Source organism: Oenanthe melanoleuca, chromosome 18 (genome assembly GCF_029582105.1).
Source record: "Oenanthe melanoleuca isolate GR-GAL-2019-014 chromosome 18, OMel1.0, whole genome shotgun sequence".
NCBI classification, from domain to species: Eukaryota; Metazoa; Chordata; class Aves; order Passeriformes; family Muscicapidae; genus Oenanthe; species Oenanthe melanoleuca.
Genome location: NC_079351.1, coordinates 6,023,885 through 6,041,416, shown reverse-complemented (window position 1 = coordinate 6,041,416; position 17,532 = coordinate 6,023,885). Strand labels below are relative to the sequence as shown.

At 47.3% G+C, this 17,532-nt stretch overlaps 1 protein-coding gene across 2 annotated transcripts in view; it reads left to right on the top strand.

The window, feature by feature from the left end:
• The first annotated feature begins 3,243 nt into the window (after positions 1–3,243).
• The window catches only part of ACSF2 (acyl-CoA synthetase family member 2), a 35,597-nt gene continuing 21,308 nt past the window's right edge, over positions 3,244–17,532 (top strand). Inside the window, exons 1-9 of one of the 2 annotated variants that reach the window (XM_056505587.1) lie at positions 3,244–3,450; positions 8,626–8,821; positions 10,496–10,624; positions 11,611–11,664; positions 14,112–14,230; positions 14,432–14,594; positions 14,988–15,083; positions 15,969–16,117; positions 16,662–16,753. In XM_056505587.1, the coding sequence (XP_056361562.1) occupies positions 3,365–3,450; positions 8,626–8,821; positions 10,496–10,624; positions 11,611–11,664; positions 14,112–14,230; positions 14,432–14,594; positions 14,988–15,083; positions 15,969–16,117; positions 16,662–16,753 (1,084 nt within the window). In that variant the 5' untranslated portion in view covers positions 3,244–3,364. The remainder of the gene's footprint in view (positions 3,451–8,625; positions 8,822–10,495; positions 10,625–11,610; positions 11,665–14,111; positions 14,231–14,431; positions 14,595–14,987; positions 15,084–15,968; positions 16,118–16,661; positions 16,754–17,532) is intronic. The other variant, XM_056505588.1, reaches the window with a different exon arrangement.

Genomic DNA, 17,532 nt, shown 5'->3' with positions numbered 1-17,532 from the left:
AGTTCTGATAGCGGGAGCAAGGAATGCAGGATTTATAGGCTACAAGGAATCCCCAAGATAAGGAAGAAGCTAAGAAACCTAACTCAGCAATTAGGTGGAATCAGCTCCAAGTGGGTGAAAGGTAATTCTGTCAGGGGCAGATTGTGACCACCTACTCATGGCCATAGACCCAAGAAACTCACCAACCCAAAATAAGAGAAAGACCAATCCCGTGGGCTAATTAGCATGGGATGTGAAAGAATCATTAACCAATGGAAGATAGAATACTAGTTAATATGAGAACTAGGTAATTTGTAGCCAGTGAATATTAATGCCTTTTTTGCTAAAATAAATAGTCAGAAGTTTTGACAGTCATCATTCTGGCTTTATGGATTTGCCATCCAGTGCAGAACTGTAAATAAATCCAATACCTCAACTCTGGATGTGGGTTGGCCTCTTGCACACTGGATGGGAGAACCTATTTTGTGACATACTGCCACAGCTCAGGGCACCCCCACAGCTGTCCCACCATCCCTGGAGCCCTGGCCAGGCTGGCAAGAGTTTACATCTGGGCTACATGAAACAGCCTTGCAGAAGGAAGAACTCCAAGACCCATGGGCAGGGGAGGTTTGCATCCGGTCACGTCACCTGTCACACACCACTGCACAGAGAACCAACCAGTTTATGGCCAATAATCCCAAGAGAAACCTAGGGATGTATACCTTGTTTTGCAATACCTGATCCAGCTGCTTATATCTGTGGGCTGTTACATTACCCCACAATGTCTCTTCACAGGAGGAATGCTTTATGGACATTCTTGCTTTGCAGCCAAGGCTCCAGTCCCACAGGAGCAGAGCACTCTCCTAATCCTCTGTGGAGAAAGTCAGTGAAAGAGAAAGGAGTCTGAGGCAGAGCCAAATTAGTGTTACCTGGTAGTGGGATTACAGCAAGGATTAACCATGAATTTCCTGATCTCTGTGGTATTTATGATGTTTGGGATGTTGCAAAGATGTTTTCACTACACAGCATATCTACCCTGTGGATGCATTAGTTCATTTTTAAGCTACCAGTGAATTTCTTCCAACACCCAGAAAGCAGCATTAGCTCCGTATTGAGGTAACTGAGGTGACAGGAGTATCTGAACAAAGGCATCCCAAAACAGCACACAGGGATTTGCTTAGTAGAAACTACAATAAAGTCTGTTTGGATTTAGGTGCTCTTGTCCAGGAGATTATAGAAGTTTTTCAGAGCATGTTATTGTTCTTCCAAATGTGAGCAGGGATTACAGGGCCCTCATCTGAGAAGAGCAAGGTCTACTTATCCAAGAATCTCCCCCCATACCTCAGCTTTTTACAACAGTGTTTGTTGTTGGAGTGAAGGGCCAGAGAAGATCTGCTCCAGGGAGTGCTGGGGAAGCCTCTCATTGCCAGATCTCCAAGGGGACAGCTGAGTTCTGATCCCCTCGTTACCCTGAGCCACTGAGGGATTCATGTGATGTGCTGTGCTCTGTTGTTCCCTTCCATGGCTGGGAGGCACCAAATACAGTCCTGCTCTGGAGAGCAAAGCCCAGAGGGCTCTGAGGGGGTCTGACCAAGACTCTCTGAATCTCTGGGGAAGGTCTTTGTCCACGCAGTGCTACAGAGACTGAAATCTGTGTTTACACAAATCCGAGAGTCTTTGGCTCCTAGCAAAAACAAACAAGGGTGTAGATGGGTTACAAAACCTACCTACTTATTTGTGATTAACAGATTTTAAAGTCTTGACTAGAAATGAATCATACCTTATGCAATGGTGTATGAAATGGTACTGCTTCAGGGGTCCTTTGCTTTGATCTCCAACAAACAAGCAATTGTCAATGTCATATTAATTTCTGCATAATTCTTGGCTTAATTATTTTTTAACCACAATTCACTCTCTGGGCTAATGATCATAATGTGGGAAGATCAAGCCAGAAGTCATCTTTATTTTTATTTATTACAGGTTAACATCAATTTTTTTTCCATGTGGTTCTACGATACCGAGAGCTCTGATGCTCCATCAACACAAAGACAGTTGCTCTGTTCTGGCCAAATGGTGGAAGGACAAATTCTGGCCACAGATGTTACACAGCTTTACATCCCCTGTGGGAATCCCGAAAATTACCTGGCTGCTGAGTTCAGTGGGACTGACTGGAAGAGCTATCTGTGCATGTAGGCTAGAAGGACTCTGAAGCTCACAAGGCAGACAAAGCAGTGCACAAGGCACATCTGTGCACTCTGCTGGGGTGCAAGAACATTAGCAAGGAGAAAGGAGCAGGAAAGGCTGAGGGACATGGATGAACACAGTTGATCTAATTGTGATTTAATGATCCTGAGCTGGCCATGCCAGTCTGGGGTTGGAGACCATTCCCAGACTCTTGGAAGATCTCTGTGACCCCTCTGCAGCCAAGGCAAATTTTTCACGTTTCAAGGAAAAAAATCCTCCCTTTCCCTAACAAAGATGTTGTCACTGCTACCACCAAACACATTCATTGTGAACTAGATGCACATTGGGGAAAATCTTTCTTGTTTCTGAAAGCAAGTGTCAGACACTAGAGGTCTGCTGGCAGTTGGTACTTCACTCTGTTACAAGCACATTTCTGGCTTTGATGTCTGAGATTCACCATTCTGAGGCTGATATTTACACCCTCGTTCATCAGCACACTTTGTGCTTGATGTAGTACAGATATACTGTCTCCTCTTCAGGATCATTCAATCACTTCTTACCTGGTGCCTGCCCACACCTCTGTGCTTAGGTGAGGGGTCTCAGCCTGCCTAGCCCTGGAGCAGCTCTGCAGTTCCCAGCTGGTCCCTTCTCCTCCACAGAGAGTGCCTAAAGGTGTTAGTGGAGTGCTGACTGATAACTGATTGAGGGGATGGGGCTGGAGGCCAGATGGGGACTCACAGGGCTCCGGCACCAAGTGGCACATGTGGAGATAAGTGGAGCCAAATGATGGTGGTTGTCTTGCACCAAAATCCATCTCTACTCATTTGAGTGGAGGGGCTTATATGGGGTGTAAGAGCGTCAGGCTGATGGAACAGGCTGGAATAAGAGATAATGGAGCGAGAATGTACAGGGAAGAAATTGTGGTACACAGCTCGGGCTGGGGACCAGCAGAGGGTCGGGCAGGGGGTTCCCCCTGAGCCTGCAGTGCCTGTCACGGAGCGGGCAGGGCGAGCACTTTCTGTGCTTCCCTTCCCCGGTGCCGCTCCCGGAGGGTCCCGGGGCCGCGGGCGGGGCCGGGGCCGGGGCGGGTCCGAGCGCAGCGCCCCCGAGCACCGAGCGGCGGAGCGGAGCGGGACGGGACAGGGCAGGACAGGACAGCTCAGAGCACCCGGCTCGGGTCCCGCCGGTGCTCGGTGCGGGAATGGCCACGGCCCGTCTGGCAGCGCTGCCCCGGCACGGGCTGCGGCTCCTGCGCCGGGCGGGCGAGCGGCGGCGGGCGGCGGGCAGGTAGGGATGGGCTGGGACACGGGAGGGGAGCTGCGGGGGCTGCGGGCTGGCAGGGATGGGAATTATAGGGGTGAGAAGGAATGGGGGCCATAGGGCAGAGGGCTCTGGGTTGGGGATCTGCAGGGCACAGAGCTGCAGAGGATGGAGACCGTGTGAGGGGCTATAGGGCAGCTGCAGAGCTGTGGGTGTCCAGCTCGGGCAGTGGCTGCATGCAGGAGGGCATATTCGTCTCGGTGTGTAACCCTTGGCTACCCTAAAACCCTTCCAAAGTGGTAAAGGCAGGCTGGTTCCCCTGGATCTGCTTTGCCCCTGCTTGGGAGTGGGGCAGGGGCAGGGATGAACCCTGCGCAGCTGGCAAAGGGAAGTGAACGCATGGCAAGGGCTGAACTTTGTGCAGCAGCTCCATCCAGACTGCAGCAATGTGAAATGCATCGAATGGCTTCCCCACCCTCCTTCAGGGCTCCAGCTTGCAGTCAGTGTCCCTGTCCCCCTGTGGTTCTGTAGCCCCCAGAGTGCTGGATGACCCTGCGGGTCCAGGACACCAAGAAGCTCTGGAAGTCAGGCCAATTGTTTGCCTTGCTTTTCTTCAATGCTGCCTCTTGGAGCAAGTTCACATGAAAAAAGCAGCAGTGGGAAGCACCTGGCTTTGGGAAAGGCTCTGAAGGATTAGCTGATATTCACTGTAATAATCACTGGGATTAATGCCTTCCAGTGAGCAGTTTCAAGAACCAGGTGGGGCATTCCTTGTTTTTCACAAACAGGGTTTGGATGGGTTTTTTCAGCTGGTTTGACATTAGGAGTGAGGTGACTGAAGTCACTTCATCATAGGGGTGTGAAAATTGCCTTCTCAGAATCTGTTCTTACGAAATAGAAGGGAAGCACGACAGGGTTCACTGCAGTTCACTCCAGCCCAGAACTGAAACTGAGGGACAGGAACACAAAGCTGTTGGAGATAGAGAGCATGTATTTAGAGAGTAAACTCTTTCTAGTTATGTTATAAGAAAAGCTTATTAAATTTTGCTCCCAGGCTTGTTTATCCTTTTGGCAGGGAGAGTGCAGAGGGCAGAGAAGTACAGTAGGAAACCAGACCAGAAAGCTGATGCAGGAGGAGTCTGAAAATCTTGGGAACTCGATCTCTCCTTAAACAGTAAACAAACAAAAAAAAGGAGTAGTAAGTATCTGATTAACACTTTAGTCAGCAGATTAAAGTGGAAGTGAAGACAGAGCAGAGTTAGTTTCCACCACCCTTTAATTGCAGTCAATTTTGCAAGACCCAAAAGCTCTTGCTTTGGGGAGAGAAGCTCCTGGTAGATGTCCATGAGCAAAGGAACTGGCAGAATCTATGAACCTCTCCGAGTATGAGCTCTGTGTTTGGGACAGTTCCCAAGCTCTGGGAAGGCAGGGCCTTTCCCACGTGCAGAGGTGCTGGCACCGCAGGGCAGGTCAGTGTCCTTCACCCTGCAGAGGGGACAGGAGGTTACACTGCCTTGTTTTCTCTCTCATCCTGTTTAATAATTTCTGTAGAGACTGGTAAAGAGTTAAAGTGAAAACAGAGCTGGTTATCTTATATCAACAACTCCAGACTGTTCATTGGGGCTGTTCACAGAAAAATACAAACAGCTCCTAGGGTTAGTCCAGAGTGCTTACTTCAGTCTGATAATTTTTGCTTCCTGTCATCAGGCAGGAGAGCTCTGGGATTGCTGGGATTTGGCTGCTCTCCCACCTTATCCAGGGAGGAGGAGGATGCATTTTTCCCAGATCTGTGATGTCTCTCTGTTGAGCTGTGTTGCTGAACTTGAGGGTTCTGGAGTTTTGCAGGAGCCTCCTGTGGATGAGGCTGGCTCATTTGCAGGCTGTCTTGCTGCTGAAACTGTGCTGCTGACAAAAGGCATGTGCTCTCCAAAAGTCTGTGCTGACACCCAAGAGCAAGCAGAGTTTTATTTGCTCTCCTTTGGCTGAGTCAGGGAAATGAGAGCTGGTGTAATATCAGACCACTAGTCTTGTTTTATCTCCAGCAGCACCAGATGCTTTGTAGGAAGAGGTGAAGGGTGAATTACTTGTTTTCTGTAACAAAGATGAATGCAGAAATTATTTCTAAATCCTTTGGACCCTTTCTTTCTAGAGGTCTCTTGATACATTCTCTCAGATCAGATATGTACACTTGCTGCTGGCTGTAGGCAGGAGGGAGACCAGTGCTCTGTGATTTCCAGCATGATGCTGCTGATAATGAACATACCTTGTGTCTGCCTCCTTCATTCCACTCATGACCCCCCGTGCTTCCAACAGGCTGCTGTGTTTTATCTCACACCTTTCACTTCTGCCACTCTCAAAGTGATACAGAAATGCTGAAGCACATGTGAGTGTCAGACTCCATGGCAGCTGAGAATTTTGCTTTAATGCATTTGAAGAAATTAAGTGAGTTAGTGCTTTGAGAGGAGTCAGTAACTCTGGGTTATGAGCATGAGATATCTTAGCCTTCTTAACCTCTAATTTAAGTGCTGCTGATGCTTTCATTTGAAAATGTGAATGCTTGGGATCTCTGAGAGCAGGCTGTGTTCACAGTGTGAAATACAGCAATAGTTTCTCAGTACTTTTAAGCATGTGGCTTTGTAATGGTATCTTTTACTGCTCTTTGATGCACATTCATCCTCATGTTTGGGGGTAGGGAGGAAGCCAATCCATGAAACTTGGAGCTTTGTGCCTTCTTGCATTTATTGTAAAAATCTGGTTTCTGAAAAGTCAGTGAAACCCTTTGGCTCCTCTGGTCTGGAAAATATTGAGACAGTAAGTCCAGAGAGGCTGATCTGTGTAATGCTTGCCAAGACATGACAGTGTAAGATGTTCCCCTTTTCAGGGTTGTGCAATGACCTCTTTGAAGGCTGACTGCAGTGAGCAGGAGACTGTTTCAGCTGGACCCTTTGGATTCTGATCAAATTTTCTCCATCTGAATTTTGTAGTATTTCTCCCCCTCTCCATCTCTTTTTGTGGTGGTCTTGTGCTGTTTATTTTTCCCAGTGCTGAGCCTGCTTGGCTCCCAGTGCCCCCTGAGGCGGTGCTAGGGGAAAGATCTCTTGTGCAACCAGGTCAGCAGCTGCTCCCTGCCCACTGCAGCCCTTCCTGGATGGGAATTTAGGGACAGCCTCTGCTGACACTGGAGATGAGGGAGTTGTGAATGTGGCTGGCCCCATTAAGCATTTTAACAAACAGCTTGAGGGTTCCTCCCTGCCCTGAGCTGTGACAGGGGACAGGGACTTCTCCAGTCACTGTTTCAACCAGCAAGTGGCTGTGGGTGGCTGCACTGGCTTTCACTGCTCTCCCAGGAGCATTCATCCTCCCCTTGCTTTAGGGAGGGTTTTCTCTGCCTTTTATTTTATAGAACCTGTGTTTATAAAGGCCTTTCTTCAGAGCTTTCTTTCATCTCCTCATTTATCCACATGCTTTGCCCAAGAGTTTTCAAGCAATAAAAGGTATCTCAGTTTAGCACTTGTCCTCCCTCCTCCTCAGGCAGTCTTACAGCTTTGATGTGAGTTGCTCAAGAGCTCAGTGAGGAGGGATGTCTGAACAGAGCCTGTGGAAGTTTGCACAATCCTCCCTCTGCCAAAAAGCAGTGGGGAGAAAAAGGGTCAGGTAGTTCACTTATCTCTTGGAGCAGTACTCCCCTGAAGGTAAAATCTAGTGTTTTGTTCTCTGGACACCGCCTTTCACTCCACATAGGAGGTAACTCCATGCTCAGGCTTGTTTCTTGTGGGCAGGAAAACAAATCTTCTGTGGCAGTAACACCAAGTCTTTGCAGAATATTGATCCCTTAGTAGATGGGTGTTTAGGCTGAGCTATTTTTCCTCTTTAAGGCAAGGATTTTCCCATTGTACACAGAATTACACAAAGCCTCTGTACTATGCATCCTACAAGTGTCCCTTAGCCCTGTCCCTCCTGGTTGTCTCCTAATGTTGGAATGGAGGAGCTGAAGTTGTGGAGGAAGGCAGAGAGGAAATGAGGAGGGACAGAGAACGTGGGGGCTGTCTGGGGAGGAAGGCAGCATGATGGGAGGTGGCTGCTGGAGCAGAGAGAGGCTTGTAAGAGGTGGAGAGAGAAACCAAGGTGGGAACTGCAGTGCTCAGATGGCAGGAGCTGTGCTTTGAGGGGAGATTGCTGCATTTCCACTGATGGTCAGACCTCAGGAAAAGCCTTAATGAATTTTAAATTATTTGCCTTATTGTTCTGACCACATCTTCTCATTGCTACTTCTCTTGACTCATTGGCCTCCCTCTTGGTCTCCAGCACAATGTCTCAGCTCCCCTGCTTGGTTTGCACTTCTCAAACCTGTCCCTGCTCTCCTCCTCCCCACCTGTCCCAAATTTGCAGTGGGGGCCATCTCCTCCCTGCTGTGGTATTGCCTCTGCACTTCTCCCTCCTCATCTTGCTGGGTAACTCCTTGTTTTATTGATGCTGTTTCAGCTCCATAAACTCTTTGCATTCCAGCTGTCAGAGGTAGAATGTACAGCTGCTCGCTGTTGTAAATGCAGACCATGCCTTTGCAGACACCTCAGTTACAGCTCAGCTTCTCTGAGCTCTTCTAAACAGTTTTCATTCTTCAGGATTAGACTCTTCTCTGCTGATTGTTTTGGAGACTGACCTCTTTAATTTTAATTCTCTCATTCTCATTTGTTTGCTCTTTCCAGCCAGTTGGGAGAATTTATCTACAAACTGGTTTGGTTGTGTTACTTCACATCTATTTATCCTTTTTAATGTTGCAGAATGACCAAACCCAGTTGCCATCTCCCAGTGATCTGCAGAGCCCTTATTCTGTCCAGGCATGCTGACATGTCAGTGTAGTTTTCAATGCAGGTGGATGATGGTAGGACCAGGCTGTGCCAGTTCTGCAGGTTCCATCCCCACCAGGTTCCCATGGAGGGATGGAGGCTCTGCCTGTTCTGGTACAGACACACACGTGCCTGCCCTGGGGGTACCAAGGTTGTCTGTGTGCCCCAAAACACTGCATAAGCTTTCCAAGTTTTCTTGGAAATCTTCCTGATCTTGACCCACTGAAGCAGCTGCCTGTGGTCCCCACTGGTGCAGGACTGTGCATCAGGTATTCCCAGGCTGATAATCCCTCCAGCTGGGGAGAACTGTATCGACTTTAGCTTATATTAAATAACCTCTTCTTTTCTTTCCCAGTGCCCTGCACACAAGGGTGCCCTCCGTGTCCCCCAAGGTGACCAGCAGCTACATCCAGGGACCCACAGACGTTCCCCTCCTGGACAAGACCACGGGGCAGTGCCTGGAGGAGACTGTGGGGCGCTTTCCTGACCGCGAGGCTTTGGTCTTCTGCCGGGATGGGGTTCGGAAAACGTTTGCTCAGCTCAAGGAGGAGGTGAGTGCCTTGTTCACCCCTCAGGTCAGTGGATGACAGCAGGTGTGATGGAGAAACGGGAAACAGTTTCATTGCTCAGCTCAGGACTGGGATGAGTTGCTTGTGGACCTTCATCCTGGTGCAGAGGGAAGAGTAGGTTTCCTTCACCCTCCTCAGAATCTCGGGATGAAGGGGAGGAAGTGGCATATGCAAAATGCTGATATCCCATAATAAACATTCATACTTTAAAATTATCACACTTATCTGATGAGTCATGGTCTGAGTAATGGTGTTTTTCTCTGCTGGAGTAGACTCCACCTTCTGGATTAGTCCCTGGTTATCAGAGGTCCTGAGTGTGGGGAAGATTTTTATCAAGCATGAAGGCAATGGAGCAAAGTCAAGGACTAGGGCTCAATATCATATGCACAGATATTGAGCATATGTGGGTGTGGGCATATACAAATATATGTTTCTCTGTTTTTGGAATGGAGGGACTAACTACCTGGAAAGTTTCTAATAAATGCATGATATGATCTTTGATAGGAAAGAATTGTTTACTTACTATGGTTTTGATCACATCCATTCACATAAACAAGATTAGTTGTGTTCACCTTGATTTTAAGAAGTAGGCTGTAATTCAGAACTAAATCAAATGATTGCTCAAATTCACAATTCCTATGAGGCAGATTTTATAAATTCATTTGAGAACTTAACAAAACTATAGTTTTATGACTATAAAACCTTTCCTGAATGTCTCAGAATATTTAGATACACGTTTGTGACCTGAAACACACTTACCATCCTGCAAAATAAAGTAGTTGTTAACACAGTGGCTGAATTTGAGTTAACAAATCACAGAATCACAGAATGATTAATGCTGGGAAAGGTTTCAAAGACTGAGTCCAACCTCTGGCCAATCACAGTGCCATCAGTAGGTCAGAGTACTGAGGGCAGTGTCCAGCAGTTTCTTTAGTGCCTCCAGAGTTAGGAGGGAAATCCTTTCCAATATTTATTGACCCTTTCTGTGAAGAAATTCCTCCTGGTGTGCAGCCTGACCCTAGCCTGGTGCAGTTTGTGGCCACTTCCTCCCATCCTGTCCATGGTCCCTGGAGCACAGCCTGACTCCCACCTGGCTGCACCCCCTGTCAGGAGTTGTGGAGAGGAGGAGGGTCCCCTCTGAGCCTCCTTTTCTCCAGGCTGAGCCCTTCCAGCTTCCCCTGGTCACTCCTCACAGGACTTATGAGTACAGGAACCCAAAACTGGGCAAAAATCACTTGATAGAATTTTCTTCACCCAAATCACACTTGAAGTAAGTGATACCCAGAAGGGAGGCAGAACCAACAGTGTGGTTGGGCCCAGCACATAGATAGGACTTGGTGCTAAGTGGAACTGATAAGGAATTTGGCAATAGTCTTTGGGCAAGAAGTAACTTGCAACAGCATAATTGCCTATTTTGATTTCCTTTCTGCTTTGTTGTATTTTTATGCTTTCAGTTAACCTGCTGAGCAGGGGCTGGTCTGTGCTGCAGGCTCAGAAGCTACTGCAGCCACAGCTGATGGACAGTTCTGGGGAGATACAGTCTGTTGCATTTCAGTTACAAAGATGATACTTTTTCTCCAGAAAGCAGTGCCTGGAGACCAATATCCCTCACTGCATCCTGTGTGTGATCCTCAGGCTTTGTGTTGTATTTTTCAGGTGGATCAAGCAGCAGCTGGACTTCTGGCCCTTGGCCTGAGGAAGGGAGACAGGCTGGGGATGTGGGGACCCAACAGATACGAGTGGGTTCTCATGCAGTTTGCAACTGCCCAGGCAGGAATCATCCTGGTAAGGAGTTTGCTGTGTCCAGGTTTTAGAAATCTATTGGGAAAGGAAATACAGACAAAGATTCAATAGGAAATACTGGAGAATAAAGTATGTTTGTCTCTTTTGTCCATGCTCTTACCTGGCATGTCATCTATAGCTGAATCAAGTATTTAAGGAAGATCTGTGCAGCTCTCTGCATCTTTATCCTCCACTAGGGAATCAGGCTGCAGAGGGAGGAGCAGCAAAAAAGTGCTTGCAATGGTTGTTAGTAGGAGATGTGCTTTTCCCTACAGGCCCATTTCTATGGGGGATGTTGCTGTCCTCACCAGTTACCAGCTGGCTAGATCCCTTCAAAATGTATTGCTCCATGGAACAAAGGCTCACTTAGAAATCTAGTCCAGGCTGCATATCCCTAAAAGCCAATTTTCATTTGATAGCATGACCAGAATGCTGTTGCTTAGGCAGTGCACTGTGTTGAGGTCTGTTCCCTGCCTTCTGCTCCATTTCTTCCATCTGGTTCATTCCAGTGTCTGCAGGAATTGGGTGGAAGAGTGTGGCTCAGTAGGAATCTGTGGGTGAGCTTAACTCCAGTGGCCACTGTGGAGAGCTGGGTGGAAGGTGTTACCATGGTTGTCCATCAAGAAACACAAATTGCACAAGAGTTTTGATCTACTTTAGTGGGTTGGATCAACTAAATCTCGTTGATCTAGTTGATCAACTGGATCAACTCCTGTGAGCCAGGTCTGGTTTCTGTTCCTGAAGCTCTGTTTTGACTATGTGACCTCACATACATCTCTTTTCCAATTGTTTCCTTTAACACAAACACAGAATTCAGATATATTTTCTGTGAATGTGAATCCCTGTGGTGGTGAGCTCTTAGTTTTGTGTTGAAGGAGAGGCTCTGGCTGTAGCTTAACCTTGGGGGAACTTCTCTGTTGGAATCTGTGCTGGAGGGGAGGGTGTTCAAGGCAAGAAAGTGATCACTATTTTTGTTTCTGGCTCTCCAGGTATCTGTGAATCCAGCCTACCAGGCCTCTGAGCTGGAGTTTGTGCTCAGGAAGGTTTGTATGGCATGAGCTGTGTGTTGAAGGGGATTGGGGGGCACATGATGAGCTGCTCGAGATTTGGGTGTATGGGAAGAGCTGGAGAGCAGGGCTGGTGTTCAGTGTGTAGAGGGGATGAAGCTGCAATTCAGTGGCCACACTTCTTGCTGCTCCCTGTGGCTGCCACTCTGGTGGAAACTGCTGTATCCTCCTTCTCTCTCTGCTAACAGCCAGTGCTGCCCCAGCCCAACCACCCCTGTCAGCAATCATTTACCAGGGAAAAATACAGGGCTTGGTATCTCCTCTTTACCCTTCCTGCTCAGGGCAAAAATCACCATCTGGGATCTCAACCTTGAAAACAGAACCTCAGGAAAGACCTCATTTTAACCTCAGAAAGGACCAGTCTGCTTGGTAGCTTGATTTCTCCTTCCCAGGTTTGCCTGAGGCTGGCTGGCTTTGGATTTAAGCTGGTTTAAGTCCTAGGTATTGCCACTGTGTAACATCTCCTTGCTGTCTGATCCTGCCACCTCACCTACCCTTGAATACCTGCCTGGGTCTGAGTTTGTGATGTGCAGATCAATTTAAACTGTTCAGGCTTCCTTGCTCAGATAATGAGGAATTCTGGTTATTAAACATTCGATGGCTAAAAATGAAGATTAAGCAGATAATTTTTTCACTGTGGTTTGTTCAGCTACAAATGAAAAGCTGATATTAGAAGAGAGGGAGCCACTTCTGAATGTTCCCAGCACCATCCAAGTTCGTTTCACCTAGAAAGGGGATAATATTTAGCAAATTTCTTTTGCATTCAGTAACTCTGTAATGGGTTGTTGGGATGCAATTTGAATTCTTGTTTCGTCCTTTGTTTAATCCTCTCAGCAGCCCTGCTGGTCACTCCTGTTCTGCACTGGAGCACTGTCTCTTTCAGGGTGGTGTCCTTGTGCTTCTCTGTCCTATTGGAATGTGCAGCTCAGTTCTTCCCTTTTCCCCAGCAAGGCTTTGCTTTTCCTGTTCATCTCCTCTGATTTAATCTGGAATGTTGATGGGGTAAGAGCAGAAATGAGCTTCAGCCCCACTGGGAATTGCTGCTCCCAGATTTGCCAGCATTCCCAGCTTTATTGTGCACCTTTGACACTGGGATCTCTGGAGCTCCTCACCATCCTAAGGATTTGTTTATTTGCATAACAACATTTCTGAAGACTTGAGGGCTTTTTCAGTTGGATCCTGTCCATCTGTGCAGTCCAGTTGGTATTTATGAAAATATTTGTGGAATAACCATTCCTTGGATTCCTGCTGTATTCCCAGGGCTTTTTAAAAGCAAACTGGTGATGAGTTTTCATATTTTACATTCTTTGAAGACAGGTCTGCTGCCATTCAGGTTGAGACCAAGTGGGAGAGGCCCCCAAGCAGAGACTCTTATCTGGTACAACATCAGCCCTTCAATCAGCCCTCCTCTCCCCACACAGCATTTATTTTCCAGAATTGTAGTTTGAAGGAATCAGTAGTAAAAAGTTGCAGAGCCCCAAAACAACCTCAGTCCCCTGGGTTCTGGGCAGCCTGTTCCAGAAAATAGAGCAAATGTTTATCTTCCTTTCTGACAAAGCCCAGAGGGTACTTACAAATAATTTATTGGCCTAGCCTTTGTCTCCTTATTTCCCAGACTCTGAGAAAATGAGAGCAGCTGAGTAAATAATTTATGTAAATAGTTTATTGGACACAAATGCATTTTTTTGGAAGATGAAGAGAGTTTGCAAATCTGGGTCAAATTCAACAAATCTCTGCTGCTGAAAAAGAAATGAAAATTCTTGGATTAATTAAGGTGTTTTGTTATGGGATTATGTAAATTTAAGAGTTGAATGAAAAATGTTTTTATTTTCAAAATAGCTAGTAAAAGAGAGCTATCTTAAAAAATAGCTTTAAAAAGAAGTGGGAAAATCTTAGGAAAAGGACCACCTCAAAAAATTCCACAAAAAAATCTTGGCTTGATGTTTAAGCCAAATTTTAGAAATCCTTGCATTTTCCAAATTCCCTCAAAAACCCTCATTCCAAACCCACACAAATCAATTTGTTTTAACTTTATTTATTTATTCATGTTTTGAGACTGGGCTTTTTGTTAGAGTTGAGACTCATAATGTGGAAAATCAGTTGTTGGCCTTGTGCTAACAAGGAGGAGGGAGGGAAGGAGGGAACCTTGTGCTGCAGCTCTGCTTTCTTGACCAGAAGAATTCATCCTGAACCCAGCACTGGGGAGGAGCAAAGCTCTGGCTGCACAGCTGGAGCCAGGCTTTATTTCCTGGTGTGCAGTGGTGGCACAGCATTTCTTTGGGAGGGTTTTAGGAGTGCACCTCTGCAAGGGCTCATTTGCTTTAGTCACTGGAGAACTTTGTTCCTGTTCTGGTGGTGGCTGCTCTTTATCATGTCCTGACCACCTAACATGACTTTTCATGAGTTTGTGTCTCCCTTCACAGGTTGGCTGTAAGGCACTGGTGTTCCCCACTCAATTTAAAACACAGAAATACTATGATATTCTAAAGCAGTCATGTCCTGAGATAGAAAAATCCAGTCCAGGGGGAATAAAGAGCAAAAGGTGAGTTAGGAAGATGTCTTTGCACTGAGCTCACAGCCATGTCCTGCCTTGTGTCCCCTCAGCTGCACAGGCTTTGCTGAAGGAGGACCCACAGGAGCTCTCATGTGAGGAGAACCAGTTAGGCTGGCCCAGAGGTTTGCACCTGTCTGGGCACTTTTCTCCTTGTTCTGTTATTGATGATGGTATTTTTCTCTCTGCCAGGCTGCCTGACTTATCCATTGTCATCATGTGTGACTCTAAGCTGCCTGGCACCTTCCACATGGATGAAGTGCTGCAGGCTGGGGACAGCAGCCACGTGAAGCAGCTCAGGGCAGTGCAGCAGAGCCTGTCCTGCAGTGAGCCCATCAACATCCAGTTCACTTCAGTAGGTGCCCTGCCAGCTCCAGCCCTGCACTTGGGTTCTGCTTGGGGACATGGGCAAAGATGTGTGCAATGCCACACCTCACATTTTCTTCCTATTTCCCTCTGAGAACAAGCTTCAAGTTTCTGCAGTAGGATGGAGAGTGTTCCAGCATTTCCCCTTCTTCCATTCTTTTTGTTCAGCCCTCTGTTAAGGAGATGAGACAGTGCCAGGTGAATTCTGTTCAGCTGAGATTGGGCTATTCTTGGGGGTTCAGGTGCTGTTAAGGAAGTAAAAACAGTCTCCCAGGTCTGATAGGAAGAAACCTGCAAGATCACCCCTGAGTGTCCCTGGGGAATCTCCCCTGAGCTCATCCTCAGAAGATGGTGTTACTGCCCAATGCCCTGTGTCTTCCAGGGGACAACAGGAAGCCCCAAAGGAGCCACCCTGTCTCACAGGAACATTGTGAATAATGCCAACCTGATTGGTCTGAGGCTGGGGGTCACACACCAGGTGGGTTTGGTGGGAACAGGGTTGGGGAGGCCTCAGCTGCCACAGAGAGACCACGTGTGGAGAATGCTGGGGTGTACTCTCTGGAAGGGCAGGATGTTTTGCTGCAAATGACATTGAGGAATATTAATGCATAACATTTTTGCATTTCAATGGAGTTCAGTGATGTTTCATTTTAGTTTCATGTCAAGCTTTTTTTTTTAGGCAGAATAAGCTATCTTTTTGTGGGGGAAAAACATGAAATTAATCACTTTTCATTTTTGTGAATACTCATTTCAAATAATTACAAGACTCTGGATGTTAGCTTTGAATTCTGTTGAATGAAGTTTTAATTTGATTTACATGACTTCTTTTCATGTCATGTTTACAGTCTTATAACTCTTATCAGGGTATGAACTCTCTATTTGCAGTTTCTTTTAAAAATTTTTAAAGACAAATATTTTCTTTTGAAGTTCTGAAGTATTTATTTCCAACATATCAGCTTTGATCCAGAGAATAGATGAGTTGTTTCAATCAGTCTTCAGAGCCTTTGGTGATTTAAAAAAAAAAACAAAGTAAAATGAATAGCATGTGCCAAGTCCTGCATGTTTTGTGCCTCTCACAGCATTCCCATTGGTCTCTCTTGGCATATAATGTATAAGCAATACCAGACCAAGGAGTCCAGCAAAGAAGAGACATTGCAAAATTACAGGATGAAATATTGACATAAAACTCGTCCCACACTGATTTTCATTAAAGGCAGGATGTGCCAGTCGCATTTTCACCTCACAGGAACGTCAGATTTCCAGCCGAGCGGATCGGGAGCAAATGTCTTTGCTGCAGGGCAGGGAGATGGGCTGGACACTGCCGGGAGGTGTCCTCTCCTCACTGCTGTCTGGTTGATCCCAGGAGAGTCGCTGTGGGCTCCCTGCACCTCTCTACCACTGCCTGGCGTCGGTGGGAGGCTGCATGGTGATGGCTCTGCACGGCACCTCCTGCGTCTTCTCATCGCCCAGCTTTGAGGGCAAGGCTGCGCTGGAGGCCGTGTCTCGAGAGAAGTGAGAGCTCTTGGCCTCGTGGCTCTGCTTCTTCCCTTGCCCCACCTGCCAGCACCTTGCTTGTGCTCTTCCTTCCCACAAAGGGAGAGGCAGATTTGCTGCTGCTCTCGATTGCACAGGCACTTCAGGGAGCACAGCCTCCCTTTCCAGCTGTGCTTGGGAGCCTGTCACCCTTCTCCTGAAATCAAGGGATCCTTCTGTCACCAGAGGGCTTTGCCTGGGAAGCACAGTGGTGTCTTGGCTCTGTGGCTCTGTTTTCACATCTGAGCACCTGCCCTCCTTTTCCAAGCCCAGCTCTGCTGCTAGGATGATTGTGTTTCACATTGTTCCTCAAGTGTAGCTTGGGAAACAACAGAGCCGTTGCTGGTTCTTCACCATCCATGCACATGTGTCTCTGTTCTGTGCAGATGTATGTCTGTGTGTGCTGATGAGCAGCACCTCAGATGGGACAGGATGGGACGGGACAGCATCTCAGGGATCTGAGCTGGGGCTGCCCCCAGTTCCACCTCTGCAGCTTTGCCTTTTTTGTCCCTTCTTCCTCAAGATGCTCCTTCCTCCTTGGCACACCCACCATGTTCATAGACATGCTCTCCCAGCCGGACTTCGACTCCTATGACCTCTCAAGTCTCCGGGGAGGTAAGTCTCAGAACTCAAATGGAAAATCCTGGCAACCAGGATATTCCTGGTTCCCTGCTGGGAGGCTGTATTTAGTTTTGTGAGCAAACATCTCTTCTGGTGGGAAGAATTTAGTTGCATGAGCCTTGTGTTTCCCCTGTTAATTTGATGCTACATTTCCTTTCCTTGGGGAATCCTTCCATTATTATGTATTTTAGGACTCCTTCCTCTCAAGGCAGTGTAGGGAAGGACCTTTCTATTTTAGCTGCAAGGGGAGGTGTTAGGAATAGCCTGATTTTCCTCAGCTCTTGTCTCTCCAACCACCACCATGTGGCAGCAGATGCTTTCTGTGTCTCAGGCTAGTGCAGAGCCAAGCTTAGATTTCCTCCTCACACCTGAAGTTTCCTGCCTGAAATCATTCATCCCTGTTCTGGAGGGTGTGATACCATGTGCTGGAGCTTCCTCTCTTGTCACAGCCCACCTTGGAAATAGCTGGGCAGACCCCCAGTCCTTCTGAGGCAGTAATAGAGCAGAGAGAAGGTGGTGCTGGAGCATAAGGAAATATTTTAGCAGGTTACCTAATCATCTCTGCTATGTGCAAAATGATCCTGTCTCATCCTGTTCCCCACCAAAGCTCATATATTACCCTGCTCTTTGGCTCTGTCATCCTGGGTTGGAACAGGTGGCAGTGGGATCTACCCTCTCCCAAAAGCACTGCTCTATGCAAGGCCAGAAGAAAGGGTTTTGGTTTTATAGGGGTGATGGATGAGAGTGTTTGTCCCACTGTAAAACTGTGCCTC